Genomic DNA, 17,258 nt, shown 5'->3' with positions numbered 1-17,258 from the left:
TTCAAACAAATGAAGAACTTCCATAATAGATTCCTCCCTTGCAGTGGCAACCATCTGCATCGTTATTGTGTGAAGAGAAAAAAAGTCGCAACATCGTCTCTGTTTGAATAACAATATGGAAAGAAACGGCTCAAATACAACCACCAAACCACAAACTATTGTCTTCAGGCTTTCCCTACTAATGAGTTCACAATACACAATTATGGCACTGCATAACAGTTGTTTTCTTTATATTATCTATACCTTCAGTTTCAAATGTAAGCGAAAGAGACTTCGGAGAGAAATTCAAGCGCTAAAGCCCTAGTTCTTTGGGGAACTATTTTACTTAGAACAAAACAAACCTTTCTTCTGTCGGTAATCAGTATCCAGAAATATTGGATAAAGATCATTAGCAGATGCGGACGAAGTGGTTCCGATCCATGGCCCATCAATGGACATACTCTTGGTGATATTCTCTCCAACTGCCTGATGTTTGTCACCTCTAAAATGCTTCCTCATGGCCTCAATTTTCTCCTCAGTCATGACAGCGCCTCCAAAGTCCAGCACCGGAACAGCAACCTTGCCTTCAAGCATTCTAACCACAGATGACATCGGCGGCCTGAGTGCTGGAGTCGCATTAGTACACATCAGAGCTACCTTTGTCAATACTAGCGCCTCCTCTTTGTCAAAGTGACAACCGAGCCTCTGATCAACTAAATCTATCAAATTTCCTCTCTCCTTCAAAACTCGTACCTTGAAACAGAAATGAAAAGTGAAAATATTTCCCTTTCAAGCTTCAGGTACTGATCAGTTGCAAAATATGCTCTAAATACTACAACAGAATGAAGTATATTATGTGTCTTGATTATTACGTGACAAATGCAGTTGATAAGCACCCACTAGTTTTTCATCTCAAATGAGTCAAATATGGATCAAACATGATTTCTTTACCAATTTTGATTAAAAGTCGGTAAACTCCAACATCACTTACTAATGGTTCACTGGTTGCCAAAAACTTACCAATACTGCTTTTAAAATCGCCAGCTTTTATTGAGTTTTATTAGCAAGAATTATTTGTCAGTGTCATTACATGAAATGTTTTACACCATCCATTGCCTTCTACTCTCAATTCTAGTCTAACAAGAAATACTTGATTATGCAACTCAGGTGACAATCAAATTTAACGGGGACTGATAACGATTGCTTACTCAAAGCAAAACAAAATCTAACTGAAGGACTCAAAATTATAAGAATGTGAAAAAAGTTATACCTCAATAGAAAGTATATGGATATTCTGGTCAAGACATGGTCTTGAATTTTTTTTTAATATAATTGTAATTGCCAAAATTGTGTAGTAGTCGAAGGACTTGTTTGGCACCAATGGAACTACAGGGAGTATGAACGTCAAGCATAAAACATAAAGACTAAAACTGAACTACCCCAAACTTCAAGGAATAGAATCTTCTTCAATCCAAAAAAAGAATCTACAGGAAAATTCAGTGTAGACCAACATAATAAGAAGAATTAGATTAATTTGAAATGACAAATTGCACTTAGCAGCACAACAATTCGTTAAGCAGGTTTCAATAGCTGGTAACTGTAACACTCATTTGCAACAATTAAAAGTGCATGTGAGGAATTACATACTATGCTCACGCTTCCTTAATCCATTTTCCACCGGCACAAGCAGAGATTTAAATATGGATACGATCATAATTGAAATGATAGAGTTGATTACCCAGTCAAGTAGATAAAAGCATTCCTCATTTTTTTCGGAACTACTGTTGCTCTGGCCACTAACAACTTCTAAGGCAACAATGCCAAAACTATAGATGTCAGCTTTGTCAGTGAGGTAACCATGCATCGCATACTCTGGTGCCATATATCCACTGCACAACAAGAAAAGAGCTTGTGTTTGCAACAAGGTAACTGCCTTAAATAGTGCATACTTAATATTCCTAAAATTCAGAAGAAAGAGAGATTCCTAAATATGACAATTCTAATAGAATTTACTGAGAATATTTCAAAAAAAGAAAAAAAGACCATTGTTGTTCTATATAATTATCAGGCTTCATATATGATTTCATAACTTGGAAAAGAGGCACTCCGACTGAAAAATGATTTGGAAACACGCTGAGCCAAGGTCTGTGAATACATGGGCAGCGACCATAGGAGGATTCGTAAAGCCAAGCCTAGGGGCAGAAAAGCTTCTTAGTTTTGTTGTCATCGTTGTTGCTGTACCAATAGAAAAACAGCCTTTCACTTCCTCGCTAGCTTTCTAACCCTTGCAACGCACGTGCTTGCTTTGTATATTTTGGTTTTATTTTGTTTGTAACTCACTTGAAAGTTCATCCTTCATGTTAATGTCATGTGAGACATATCTACTAAAATTGTGTTTTTCATACAAAGGAGTATATATAGATAATTCATATTGAAATTTTGACATATAGTAGTTAATGTTCATTAAATTGTTTTGCATTAAGTTGATTGTTATAGGGGAAATATATTAAAACACTTAATAATATGTGTCAATATGTGTTGTTAAAATGTATTGCATCACAATTGTATCATCATAGTTTCACAAACAAGCTTTTTGTCTAAGTGAACTCATTAGGTAGGGCACACTGAATTACTGTACGAAATATTTATCTTGAATTGTTCTTAATGTAGTAAATGGAGCACGTAGGATATTATCAATCAATCTACCGTAAGAGGATATAAACTTTCCAGAAATTGTATCAGATTATCTAAGTTTGTTGAGATAACGGAAATTAGTTAATGTTATAGTTCTTTTTTGTTGAATTAATGTTAGAGTTAGTACAAACTTACAGCTATATCCTTTTCCCTAATTAATCACATTCTTTTCATAAACAAGTTGACTTTTCACACATGTTAATGCAAAATTTTGAAACATGTGAACATGCTTATTTATGTTTTTCCGTGGGCATAAAATAGAAACGTGGGTGAATTAGCTCTATTGCCTATAATACTCAGTTATATTCAAATTAAAGATTACATGAGTCAATATCAGAGTAACATTATTAATGGTAGGTTATGTGACATACTTAACATTTTTTTGACATGAAGAGTGGTGGGACAGGCATAAAGTTTTGTAGTTAAGCCACATTTGTTGAGCTCCATTCTTTGGGATGATGTGAATCGATCACAAAGCTCCATTCAACTCACTTTTCTTAAATCAGACTATATGTTCCAACTCCATGGTTTTATGTTGTAACTGACTCCTAATTAGGTTAACAGGAACATAAAGCAAGAAACTTACTAAGTTCCAGCAATCTTGGTGCTAATATGTGTGTTGTCTTCCTCATCAAGCTTTGCCAAACCAAAATCCGATATTTTAGGGTTGAGATCCTTATCTAGTAAAATATTAGTAGCTTTAATGTCTCTATGCACAATCTTCAGCCTTGATTCTTCATGAAGATATGCCAAGCCCCTAGCAATACCCACACATATCTTGTGTCTTGTCCACCAATCCAACTTTAACTGAAATTCTTCAGGACCTTCAATTGTATCAAAAGACATCAAAACCACTTTATAGCCATGTCATCAACTGAAGTCAGTGAAGCACAATGTGATATCAAATTACCAAATAAAGCGCGAGCAAGACTGTTATTTTCCATGTACTCGTAAACCAGCAAAAGTTGATTTCCTTCAATGCAGCATCCATAGAGTTTCACCAGATGTGGATGCTGAAGAGCAGAAATCATCCCAATCTCAGTCAGGAACTCATGATTTCCTTGCTGTGATTTGGAAGAAAGCTGCTTCACTGCTATAGTGGTGCCATCTAACAGAAAACCCTGCAATTCAACTTTGGCATCAGATCTATGCTGTGAAAATTTTGTTACGTTGAATGCTGCTTTCTATAGATCTTTTCTGTTGGGAGTTGGGGGAATTTGGTTTGCCCATTTTCCAGCATACCTTGTAGACAGAACCAAAACCACCTTCTCCTATCTTGTTGGCAGCGTCAAAATTGTTTGTGGCGGCTTTAATCTGTCGCAAGGTAAATAAACCAATTTGCAATGCTAGACCCTTCAATTCTGCAACACGTTTTGGAATTTCTAAGAATTTGGAAAAGTCAATAGCTAAAGTATGTAATCCACTCTCTAACAAAGACGTATCAATTCCTCCTCAATATTCTAGGAAACCTTTTTGTGACCTTTTGGTCTGAGCAAGTTCAGTACAGAATAGCTTAGCATCTTGAAAATTACTTTCTGGGAAAGTATGGCATCAATTGGCAGTATGTAATTTTGAAAAGTAAAATGAGAATGTCCCCAGGGTATTTGGTAGTGAAGGAAAAGAAATATCTTACAGAAAACCCACTTGGAAACGTAGGGCATGGTTTGTATGTTTTAATTTCTCATACATGTGAAGTTCCGGCAGCTATTTTCGATGTCTTGAGATGTAGACTTAGTGTGTACACACACACACATCTAAGAAACAATCTACCATCTCTCCCTACAGCTATCTATTCCTTCAATTTTCGGATTTTAAATGAAAAATTAGTTCGTTGAGCAAACCAAATGGTTCTATGACACTTTGGCTGTATATCGCCTAATAATAATCTTTGGCTTTTTGCGTTGAATCGAATTCCCTATGGAATGCACAAATGTCACGCATCAACAGTTTTATGGGAATTGTAAATCTAGATGCAGCATTAATGATGCATTGTGATTACACCTTCCCCACCAGGAAATATAAATGATGCAATGAGATTATTCTCCCTCTCAACCAGAATACGATGGGGGAAAATGTATTCAGCGTTCATAACATTCTCATATTTCTTCACAGATACACGTGGACTAAATAGCAGAGATTCTAGGTAAGCAACTACCTTCTGCCATTTTATCTTTACGTCCAAGGCATCCTCTCCACCAAAGGATAACCAGGATAAGGAAAACTACAAAAACTATAGCAGCCAGAATCCCAGCCACTGTGCCAGCAGATTTGCTGGTTGGGGGATCAAAGCCTGCAGTGAAGAAAGAACAAACAAATATTTACCCAAAACTGTTCAGTTACATGGGGTAGATGTAAATGCAGAAAAATATCTGTAGCTTCTCATTGAACACAGAAAGAAATTGATGGAGAACACACTAATTGAGAATCAAAAGGACATAAAACCGCCCAGAGTACTCCACAGAAACTATCAGATAAATGAGCACGGGAAGATGTCATCTATGGAACATGTAATACAAAATACAAAAGGAAAAAGAAAAGGAAAAAAAAAAATCTACTCTTCATTCTCAAGGCTGTACTGTATAATACAGGCGAAATGGTTGTAATCCATAGTGGAAATGTGAACAAGGCTATCATTTCGTAGTCTAATGGAAGGATTAAAGATAAACAGAGAAAACATGCTCAGATAGAAAGAACACAAAGCAACCTATAACCAATTTTCGACTCTAAGAGTAATAATAGACCCTAGTCAGCTATTGTGCGTAATTGACCTGATCAATAGTGACATATGCCAATGGCCTGAATCCCAACAGTAGGCATTTGCAACCAAACCAAGTAACTGAATAGCCTATTGATGACTTCTGGTGCAAGACAAAGATATGGGTATTCTTTTCAACATGAATATGAGTAACTTTCTCAAGAGAGAAGCACCAAGTGAACATGGAAGCATCCATCTACATACCAGGATAGATGGAGATAGCAGATATAAGAGGACCATAGACTCCTCTGTCAGGTATAGCAGTGGTTCCTTTCCCAGCCCAGTAGAATCGTATCTCCAGAGTGCCCTTGGTCACATTGGCAGGAAAACTTTTTATGACCTCCTTTCCAACTCCACCTGCTTCAATCTTAATGTTGAAATCTTTCCACATCAATTTCCCCTGAAATAATGTTTCATCTGAATCAAGTTGAGTGTCTCCACACTAAACAAGGTGAAACTTTTAGTCTCCATGGAATGTACAAATTGTGAAAAAATCATGATTTGCAAGTACGAGATATTTGGATAAACTTCCCAACCATAACATATCGAACGCTTTATGTGCTTTACATATTAGAACCAGCACTACATAATGCCCTGAGTTTACCTGTATATAAATATTAAAAGCTCTCCTCCCAAGGCTTTGATAACTTTCGTCGTCTGTGAACATTATCTCCGCAAAATGAAGGGTTACATTGTAGGGCCCATCCATCAGACAAAAACCATAGTAAGTTAGAGAGATAGAAGAACGTCGTGCTTTCGTGTAAAGTTGGGTTTTACTCATGGACAGTCTGGATGTATTTTCAACTGTATAGCTATATCTAGCGGTATCGTAATCGGGGAAGTAACCAGTGCTACTGCACGCCCAGTAGTCCCTCCTGAAGAATCTTGAAGGTGTAGCCTCCCACGAATCATCTTCGTATGTGATGCCCCCTATGTTTGCTTCGCTCCCACCGCAATTTATGAAGAGGTTATACCGTTCTAGATGGAGTAAAAAAGCAGCCACAGAGAAAAATCAAGTTTTCTTCTTTTTGTTAATATGGAGTGGACTTTCCAGACACACTAAATAAGCTAGCATTCACTTATTGGAAAATTACATAGAAACTCCCCAGTTTATGAGCAACCCATTATTTCATGAAGGTGGGTGGCTTTTGAAGTTATTTGAGTAATTATGCATTAACCATCAAAGATTGACACAATAGCCAAGAGGAGAGTTGACAAGGAGATAAATTTGATGAGAGATTACACAGAGAGAAAGATGCAAATTAGGATATGATAATAATCATAGGATATGTTAGAATAATTTAAATATTAAATCACATCTTTATCTAACAATTTAAGCTTTTAAAACAGTTGACTATGATCTCATAAAATCTTGTATGGTGTTAGAGCTGGATGTCATGAGTTCAAATCTTTCAAGGGCCCATTTGTCTCCCCAATTAAATATGTCCACACTTCATCTAACAACTTTAACTTTTAGAACAATTAGTTGTGGTCCCACAAAATCTCATAGGATAGACAACATATCAACTTACTTTTTGTACAATGGGGACTCTGCAAACATAAGACAAGTCCACTTGTGGCAGAATATGAGGTTCTGAGCAAGTCAGCAAAGATTTTACTGTTATAATCATCATCATTCTAAATGAAGTTCAATGCTAAGCACATAAACAATAAAAATGCGGGTCCTTGGAAATCCAATTCTCTTGTTGAAAAGTTAATCCCAAACATACGCATTCTCAACCTCGGAGCTTGCGAACAAGTTGCTGTAGAGAAAAGACAAAATCAACATTCAGCAGAGCTATGGAAATATCATACACATACAGGATAAAAGTTACTCTTTAAGTACACATTTGAGGGGAGCCCTGGACTGACTGAAGGAAATAGGACATACACAGATCTTTCTTGACATTCTGAGCCTCCAGCAGTGAAGTTGTTGTATGATAAATCACTACACAGAGAAACAGTCAACCGTTTCCAAAATCTCATCAATTTGAAGAATACACTGAAAGTCATTCCATCAAATGATTTTTTTTTTCATACTTCCATCAAATGATAGGTATGTACAAAAATGCAGGCCAGTTGCAAAATATGGACAGGTAAGGGAAGATGAAAGGCAAAAACATCACAAGATGATGAAAGTGATATTTTATTCCTATTGAAAATATCCTATCTTAAAATATGAAAAGGAGAAACACTAATTGGAGTAAACTGAGACTTTAAAACTATTTATAGTGTATAAAAACATTTTTACCCGGAACAGTATAACAGTCATGATGTATAAGGCAAAGAGGTTAAAACAGAACTGTGATTCCAACTAGTGCTAAGTCTCATCTTCTAATAAGAAAATATCCACACCACCATTTATCTGTTTAAACTACCACATGAGAGCTTCATTCCTACGCCCATAAGATAATATCAACTTCTCCTAAGTACACTCATTTTGGTTGTAGAGTTTTTCAAATACACAAACCCATAAAAACATTGTTATCAGCAAGAAATAGCCCAAGTAACTAATCATATAGTGCGGGTGAAACATTAGACAAACTTTCAAAGATGATTAACGGGAAGTAAAAATTTTCCAAACGTAATCATTCCAAGAGGTCTGAGAGATCTCCAGCTGGGAAGGAACGGCTTTTTGTATAGGGGAAAATGGAGCTAACCAGGCACTTCCAAGAAAATCCACTTTATATTCTCTAATGCATATCATACAGTTCAGCCTCTTTTGTTACATATATTAATCCAATTAACAGATCCCAACGAGGAGAAAGGTACTGATGATGTTTCCATTTACCTCCAAAGGCTACTAACCATAAAGATGCAAGATGGGAATGAATAATTGCTTGGTTCAGAGCAAGATTAGCCAGATAGAGCTAGAAGCAAATTCATGATTAAACAAGATATTTTCTTCAGGCAAGCTTACACATTTTTTCCTTTCATCAGGATCCAATCAGGGACTGCTCCAGTCAACTGGTTTCCAGTCAGATAGCTAAACAAAATTATTTGATCGAGTCAGTTCCTCATGTACTCTATGCACTCAAACTGAAATTTTTTTAAGAGTTATACCTCGACAACACATTATTTAGCAGATTAAAATCATTTATTTACTACTGGTGTGGAAAAAAATCAGTTTAAGTCATGATAACAATATAGAGCTTTTAAACTTTGTCTGCAGGTGTTGCCAAACAGAGAGCTGAATGAAAGATCAAGGAAATCAATGACAGAGGCAAACCCTGATCCTTGCGAAACTTGGAGTGCAAGGAGAAAGATTACCATAACACTAGTACACAAAGCTGAACTAGTGAAGGATACTTCCAAACTAGGTTATCAACTATTTCCTTGCGATAATGTTTTTGTCCTTCTAAGACATAAGATAAATAGTTAAGGAAGATGTGCTATTGTCAAGCTGTCAATCGTCAGGCAGGAAGATGAGACGATGCCCAAAATGTAAAACAGTCCAAGAAGCTTAGGACTACAGTTTCCCATCATTTTCAAAACTAGGGACAAGATACCAAGGTCTTCTGCAGACCTTCTACATAGCACTTAAGAACTGCACTCACCAAATTTCTAGGGCCATTGTTGTGGAAAGAACCAAGTAGAGAGCCTAAGGACTTTTGCTATCTTTAATCTCCTATACATCATAAAATAGGCACACAAGACATGCATTGAGTACGGACACATACAACTGTCAAATACTTAGGTATCACTGATTCATTTAACTCTTCCAGCGTAGACAAGTAACTATTTGAAACTTGTGAAACATGCTCTTTAAGCAACAGAAATATCAACGATCTACGCCTGCTCCATGACTAGAGTCCCACCAAAATAATTACTTGACAATAATCATAAATTCATAACCCAATTCATTATAAAATTTGGATGGTGAAATAATAAGCATTCACGACATGAGGACTTTGAGAGTTATAAAATGGATATGTTATCACAGTCTAAGTTCTATTGATAGCTCAACTACTTTATGGTAAAAGTTGCCTATAGCTTCACCACTAGAACAACTTAAGATTTTAGATTCTTCCACAAAATACGAAAAGAAGCCTATGTCCAGCATTGAAGTACTTACATATATCCTATGTTTTCCAGGCTGCGGTAGGATTCAGGGATTTTGCCACTCAGATTGTTGAAGCTGAGGTCTCTGCAAAGCAATTTAATGTGAATATATATTGAGAAGATAGTTTTAACTGACTCCCATAGGACACTCTTTGAGCATACTTCAGAGGATTGTAGAAACACAGACAACATGAATGAACATAAAAAGTCCATTTCAGATGTTTAGACATGCAGGTCAACTGCCTAGTGCCTATGCTTTCAACTAGACATTCATTTCCAGAGGCATTCATCGCCTAAATCCATGTTTCAAGTTGGTCACATGCTGTAACTATACAAAACTTCTGTAAATCAAATTTACAAAATGGAAATTTCAATTTATATTACTAGAAATGCTATTCGGGCACTAAATTGAGTACATCCCGAGGAATGCAACATATTATAGTTCAAATTGGGAGATTCCACTAATCTAATAGGACCAAAAATAAAGCTAAACATAATTTGTTGAACACATCTCCTTCACAATATTTTATTTATGAATAGAGGGATGCCGACTCAATACTGGGGTGCTTAGAAAATGAAATAAGAGCTCGAGTGAATAAAAAATAAAGAATAAAATGAAGATTTCAAAAAACAGGAAAGGGAATAGAATATATGATAAGCCACAGCAGAACCACAGAAATTTGGTCATTCAAGAATATCAGAAAAACAAAGAATTAAAGCTCTGTTTGTTTTGCAGAAAATGTGACGTTTTTAGAAAATATTTTCCATGTTTGATATGGAAAATTTGATTTGATTTTCTAGGAAAAAATTACCAAAAAATTCGAAATTTAATTTTTTTTAAATTTTTTTTTCTTTAAACTTCTTCCTTGGCCAAGGTCACTAGCTACGGCAATGGCTAGCTACGGCAATGGGCCACGGGCGAGGGATGAGTTCACATGAGCTTCGCCAGAATCGGGTGAGCTTGTCCCTTGCCTTTGGTCAGTCATCGGTCATCATCCATGGCCGACAATAGACCAAGGAAGAAGGAAAAAGAAAAAGAAAGAAATGAAAGAAAAATGTATTAAATTTTTGATTTTATTTTTTTTTTTTTAATTTCATAAGAACCAACATTTCATTAGCCAAGGATCCGAATTTGAGTGCCAAGGACCTGCGCACAGCCTTTGAGAACTCAAACCTAAGTGCTGGGACTAGAGCTTGAGTGTCAAGGACCCGAACACTGCTTTTATGTACTCGGTCTTGAGTGCCAAGGCATTTGGCGTGGGCACCAAGGCCTTGAGCCCAACTCGATAGACTAGGCCCGGGTGTTGATGACCTGGTCCTGAAAGCCGAGGACCAAGAACCAGGCATTGGGGTTCCTGTGTCCAAGTGAAGAGTTGCGGGTTAAAGCGCCGATATCTAGTCATATTTTGGAAAATGTGTTTCGACTTTTTCAAAAATGGGAAATCATTTCCTGAATTTAGATGCAGATTTTTTGTTGACTATGAAAACATTTTCCATTGACTCATTTTCCTAAGCAAACCAAACGCCGGAAAATGTTTTCTACAAAACAAACGGAGCCATAACAGAATGGCTAAAAGTTGCTGTTAAAAGTAGCATTTATAAAATCTTACGGAGTTGACCGGATGAACAAGAAGAATTGTCTTCTATAAAGATGCATTTAAAGCCATGCTCTCGTTTGAACTATGAATGTTATGGCTGACAAGTGTACAAAAGTCAAGCTTAAAACTTCAGTTAGTTATTGTAGGGCTGAGATTCGAGAATGTAAACCACTAAAAGGAAAGTTTCCAGACAATCAACCACCAGAAGCCTCCATTTTGCATTAATGCTCTTAAAAAGTTAAGATAACATATCAAAGCAAAAGTAAATTAGATGAAATGGGCACCACAACCAAGGTAAGAATTCTTGTAGTTTCTATTCCTGGAAAAGTAAAAACAAAGAGAGTGTTAGAATATTTAAATAACAAATCACGCTTTCATCTTATAGCTTGAGCTTTTAGAACTGTTGACAATAGTTCCACAAATTCTCAGAGAGAGTAAAGGTCCATATACTTCTGCCCGAAACTGTATATTCTACAGCGGAGGCCACAATCACCAAGAATTTAAATGCCGCATCATTCACAGTTCAGCAATATCAACAAAAAATATCAAAACACCATTGAAGCAGTAAGGGACCTTCAAGCCATCTTAAATTGGTTCTTTAACTACAACCAATAGTCAACCAAAACTAGTAGAAATTTCACTCCTTAAGGGTAAAATTATTTGTTCAGCTTGGAATAGCAAAAGGGAAAAGCCGTTTTCAACTCACAATGTTTTTAGGTTTGTCATTTTTGCTAGATAAGCAGGTAGCTCGCCCATGAGATTGCAGCTCCTCAGAATCCTATAAGAAAATAGCACTGATATTTATCACATTGCTAAGACGATTTGGCTCTTTTGCATTAAGTAAACTATCTGTGAAGGAACAGCGCTCTCACAGTTTCACAATATTTCTACACCCAAGTTTTGGAACTGGGGACTCGGGTCCATCGAGGTCACTTAATCTCCTGCACATCAAAATCAAATAGGGAGCTTTATTTGATTGATAACATCTCAAAGAAAGAGAGATCAGATCGAAATGCCAAACTTACAAGACTGACAATCTCTCTAAAACTGCGATCTCAGAGGGAATCGGCCCTTGCAATCCACTTCCCTCAATAACTCTGATGATAAAATTCATAGATGGAATTATCCTGGGGATATCTTTATAGACCGACTTAAAAGGTGAAGAAGCATTAAGCCTTACAGCATTTCAAGACTTGTCAAGTTCTTAATAAATTTGGGTATCTTTTCTATGAACTGATTATCACCAAGTTGCCTACAATGCATTAAACAACAAAATTCATATGAAGAAGAAAGAACAGAAATGTGTAAATACTAGCTGAGTTTGTGGATACTGGAAACTAACAGGTACTCCAAATCCGTTAAGTTAAAAATTGTTTGAGGCAGCTCCCCCGTGAAATTATTTGATGTAAGGCACCTGAAACAAGAAAAACCCATGACAACACGTCGGTTAATAGAACCCGAATGCTGATCTCTCAACAGATCACGCCAATGGATAAAATTCCCTCGCCAGATACAAAATCTTCAGCGAATAAAAACTCGATGCCTAACACAGAAATTTGCAACAAGAGACTCACAATCGATATAGCATGGACAAGTTCCCGAGCTCTGGAGGAAGAGGTCCATAAAGCCAATTGCTCTCGACGTCTCTGAGCAGAATGAGAAAGTTAAAATCTTGAAACTATCAATCAAATTTAAAACAGCGAAGAGGCCAAACGCGAGCGTCGGGATGAGTGGTCACTTACAATTCCCAAAGTGTGGATATGTTCCCCAGCTCCTTCGGGATTGGACCAGTCAATCGGTTTCCGAGTAGAACACTACACTCACATCATCGCGTTTCCCCAAATCAATCAATAGAACATACACGAGAGAGAGAGAGAGAGAGAGAGAGAGAGAGAGAGCACATGTAGGACAACTTCGTAGAGCCCCATTCTCTAGGAGTTGTGCCGTTCAGGTAGTTGCGGGTGACATCACTGTTTATAGGGAGAGATGACGAAGAAGAAGAAGAAGATCAAAAAATGGAGATAGAGTGCTTACAACTCCTCAAGGTAAGGCAATCCGAACAGCCGAGGCGGAAGGGTGCCGGCAAGAGATTGCTCCTGAAAATATCTGTTTTCGCAACGACACGAAGGCTTATTCTATCTCTACTTAAAAACTCGGCATCAAAATGATGTTACCAAATGGCTATATCACATCTATTGCTATACATATAAATCTCAGCTGATTTTAAATGAAAAAAATTCATTAAAAATTGCCTAAAAAAAAGAAGGTTTTGTTTAAAGCAAATGAATATATAGTTAATGTGAAAAACATGCATCACTCAAAGCACAACTCTACTGTGCATTAGTATGAATGACATTTGTAATAAGGAGAGAATAATATTAAAATTCTGAAATTAACCATACAATTAAAGTCAGAGGGAATAAACTCTCATCACTTTGATATTCAATCATGATCTTTGAGTTTAACACTTCCATTTATCACTAAGAATATAATTTATATAATTAAATTCTAAGCACATAACATGTGATTGTATTAATTAAAATTATGAAAATTTATATAATCATACCGTGAACAATAAATATTATGTTCATAATTACTTCATGAGTAATTTTAATATGATAAATGATTTATGTATTATCACTACATTTCGACCAAACAATCATCTAAATTTTTTTCAATGAAATACTAATATAGTGCAAAGAGATTCAGTTCGGCAGCCAGTCGACCTATAAAGAGATAAAATATTTGTATGTAATCATGTGATTAATATCAAAGTCTAGCTAGGAATCTATGATGGTAAAATTCATGAAATTGGGAGAAAGAGACATGCTGACGATGTGGGGAGTAGTGATGTTGTGGGTGTCGGTGAAATTTTCGCAGGTGATGATGTTGCCCCATTCACTCTCTACATCGCATGGGTCTGCACTGAAATTCCAATTCGATTTCCCTAACGTCTCTGTTATTTCTTTCAGCGCATCCACTAAAAGAGAAAAGAGCCGACAAGTCGTAGGAATAGCAGTATATCATGCAAAACAAGCACAAACGATGTCAGATTCACGTGTGCTTGAGGTTGAATATATGTATGAAAAACAAGCACAAGCAAATAAAAAGAAACTTGGTGTACGTCAGAGCCCGAAAGGTAAAGGAACAGTATGATGAAAGCAATAAAAGATTGGTGGGTCTTTTTTTTTTTTCACCTTCATCTTTGGGCAAAAGAGGCAGGAGAGTGGTGGCGGCAGCTAAGTTAGTAGCGTAGCAGAGAAGGACAAGCACAGAGAAGAGATATGGAGCCAAGAGAATCATCATCATTTCAATCTTGAGCTCAACACGGAGAGAGAGAGAGAGAGAGAGAGAGAGAGAGAGAGAGAGAGAGAGAGATCTCCCACTCTTTAACTGGAGTGTGTGAAAACAATACTTGGCTAAGCGAGGGAGCAAGAGAGAGATAATTGTTAATTAAGCGGTCTAATTTCATGCATTTATGTACGAAAAAAAGGGAGAGGGGACAAAGACTTTTTGCTCTTGTATGTTTGCATGTAAGAACGAGAGTGATGTCTGAGAAAGAGAGACGACCCCAAGTCTTCCTCAAATGTATAAATATTCATCCATAATTGAGTGAGCTCTGGTTCAACTTTTCTTGCACAATAACTTTCTTGGACTACAAATTTTCCTGAGAGAGAGAGAGAGAGAGAGAGAGAGAGAGAGAGAGAGTCTTCACGAAAGAGGGAGAACAAACAAAGACTCTTTGCTCTTGTACGTTTGCATGTGAGAGTGAGAGAGTGATGTTTGAAAGTGAGAGAGAGACGACCCCAAGTCTTCCTCGAATGTATGGATAATCATCTAGAATGGAATTGTTAAGCTTTTGTCCAAGTCTTCTATATATTTATATTCATCCAAGATTGAGTGAGCTTTGGTTCGACTTTTCTTGCACAATAACTTTCTTGGACTACAAATTTTCCCCAGAGAGAGAGAGAGAGAGAGAGAGAGAGAGAGAGATAAGGACTCTTTGCATTCATACTCTTATGTAATGAGCTTCTTTGAATTTTTGATGTACCTCTTTTCTTTTAGTGATAGGAAACTTTCCACACAGACGTTTCGTCGTGTTCACAAGAAATGTCAATCTTTCACATCTACATGATGCTTCCGTGAATGTCTTTACACATCGCACTGTGAACGTATCAATACACATGTTAATGCAGTTGAGTTGATTCGGACGCTAACGAGAGTAAGTGCGGGCTGGGTTGAAGATCTTCATTTAATCGGTGAATGTGTCAAATTTGGGAAAATTATCATATTAGGTAGGCAGATTATGATTTTCAGCATATAATTAATATTAGTTGAAGCATCCAATGTGAACCATCTTAAATTTTAAGACCCATGTCCTCCCTTAAGTCTAATCATGGAAACCCATGACCCACACATATTTAATTTATCTATTCCTTTGTTTTCCAATTTGATTTACATGTTTCGGATCTTGATATTTTCTAACTCTATTTTGATCTTAAATGCACATGTCATCATCTAGTGAGAGGAACATAGATTAAAAGACAATGTGAATAGATGAGATCCACCACTTATTTTGTAGAAACCATTTTTACGCTTTGCCAATTTCTTGACATTAACTCCTTTCCAATCTCTAAACCCTCCTATGTCCTATAAAAATTTCTGAACCATTAATGCTTTTCCATAGCGATATTGGTCGTTAGTATTCATTTGAAAAACTATCCTTTCATGAGTCATGGAAAAATTACCTCTATAGCTTGCCACCAATTTTATCTTAAACTAAATTTAAGTTCATTTTTTTATAGTGACACGCAATTATTAAATTGAACCCAACCGCAGGCAGATGCGTTGGTTGAGAGTCTCTCCTTCATCACTGAGGTCGAGAGTTCGAAACTCGCGTTTGCTAATGCGTTGAAAGTGGGGGCCATGGTGTTGGGGTCCTATGCTAGTCTCCTCCAAGGTATAGTTGTTGCTAAAGTTTGAAGCTACCGTCAAGTGCAGTGGAGGACTTTGTGACCCCTGATTAATGTAAGCGAAAAGGGGCTCAAGCAGATCCACGGTTACCAAAAAAAAATTATTAAATTGATGATAGTTATGAAATTGACCAAAAAAAAAAAAGCTTCCCAAATATCACTATTTAAATAAAATTTCACTAACGATTGCATCTATAGTCATATATCAAACCTAAACCTAAGTGATTTAAGAAATATAGATAGATGGAAAAATAAGTCATCTTACCTTATAGTGATGGCCCGCTCATTGAATGCGGTCTGACTTGCATTCTCTGACCTAGTTGCAAAAGTTAAAATCAAACACCAACGGTCAATGTCAACTCCACAACGGCATTAACTTCACTTAGTTCCCAAAATTCATTGCTTTGCATTGCACAAAACCGAACCATTTTTACTAAATTTTTAATACATAGTTAAGAGAGAGAAGGAAGGAATGGCATGGCTTTGAATTGTCAGATTCTATTTATTAATTCGATAAGAAAGTGAAAAAGTAACTCCTAGAGGTAATGGTCCACCAAGATACAGGTGCTTGTCGGATTCCACTTAATGCACCCCTTCTTTTTTGTTCTTTTTCGTTTAGTTACTTAGGGTGGCGCATGATAAAATTTTTACTTCTCTATTTCTCTATTTCTCTGTTCCCCGAAGCAGGTTTGGAACATAAATCCGTTTGGTAACGCAATTTGATTTTTCTATTTATGGAACATATTTCTATTCTAGAAATAGATTTGAAGAAGAAATCAGAAGTTAAAAGTTTTAATTTCTCAATTTATGAAATAGAAATTAAGAAATCAAATTTTGGCCAGAAATCAATTTTTGTTCCAGAAATTTTGTCATGCGCACCTTTAGGACACATGATTTGGATTCCAATTTCAATGGAGGTCTGTTGGTTAAGAAATCTCGATTTACGAAGTTGCAGCAGATCTACTGTTTTGCTTTGCTGGGTTGTAGTTGTAGTAGCAGCAGCAAATCACCCGCCTTCAATGTGGACACTTCAATTTTTGTCGTGGGATGTTAATATCCACTTCGTCGATATTAACTTGACGGGAAAATTGTTAAAAAAAAAGTCTTAAATCTTTTGTATTTGTACTAATTTAGTCCTAAACCTTTTTTTGGTACTAATTTAGTCCTAATTTTTTTTTTACTTTGTGTTAATTCAGT

General features: G+C 36.5%; 1 protein-coding gene across 1 annotated transcript; it reads right to left on the bottom strand.

Annotated features, from left to right (window-relative positions):
• Positions 1-12,799, bottom strand: LOC104448579 (probable leucine-rich repeat receptor-like serine/threonine-protein kinase At3g14840). Its single transcript, XM_039315576.1, has 19 exons — positions 12,663-12,799; positions 12,431-12,502; positions 12,269-12,340; positions 12,114-12,185; positions 11,961-12,029; positions 11,795-11,866; positions 9,504-9,575; positions 8,349-8,414; positions 7,320-7,376; positions 7,159-7,191; positions 6,961-7,001; positions 6,033-6,406; positions 5,633-5,828; positions 4,829-4,963; positions 3,916-4,034; positions 3,584-3,794; positions 3,260-3,497; positions 1,718-1,868; positions 1-732 (listed from the first exon to the last, which is right to left on the bottom strand). The coding sequence occupies exons 1-19, from the start codon at positions 12,674-12,676 to the stop codon at positions 322-324; spliced, it is 2,475 nt and encodes an 824-aa protein (XP_039171510.1). The 5' UTR covers positions 12,677-12,799; the 3' UTR covers positions 1-321.
• Positions 12,800-17,258: the final 4,459 nt, after the last annotated feature.

This window comes from Eucalyptus grandis, chromosome 6 (assembly GCF_016545825.1).
Source record: "Eucalyptus grandis isolate ANBG69807.140 chromosome 6, ASM1654582v1, whole genome shotgun sequence".
NCBI classification, from domain to species: Eukaryota; Viridiplantae; Streptophyta; class Magnoliopsida; order Myrtales; family Myrtaceae; genus Eucalyptus; species Eucalyptus grandis.
Note: the sequence above shows the minus strand (reverse complement) of the source record. Positions and strands in the feature narration are given on the sequence as shown.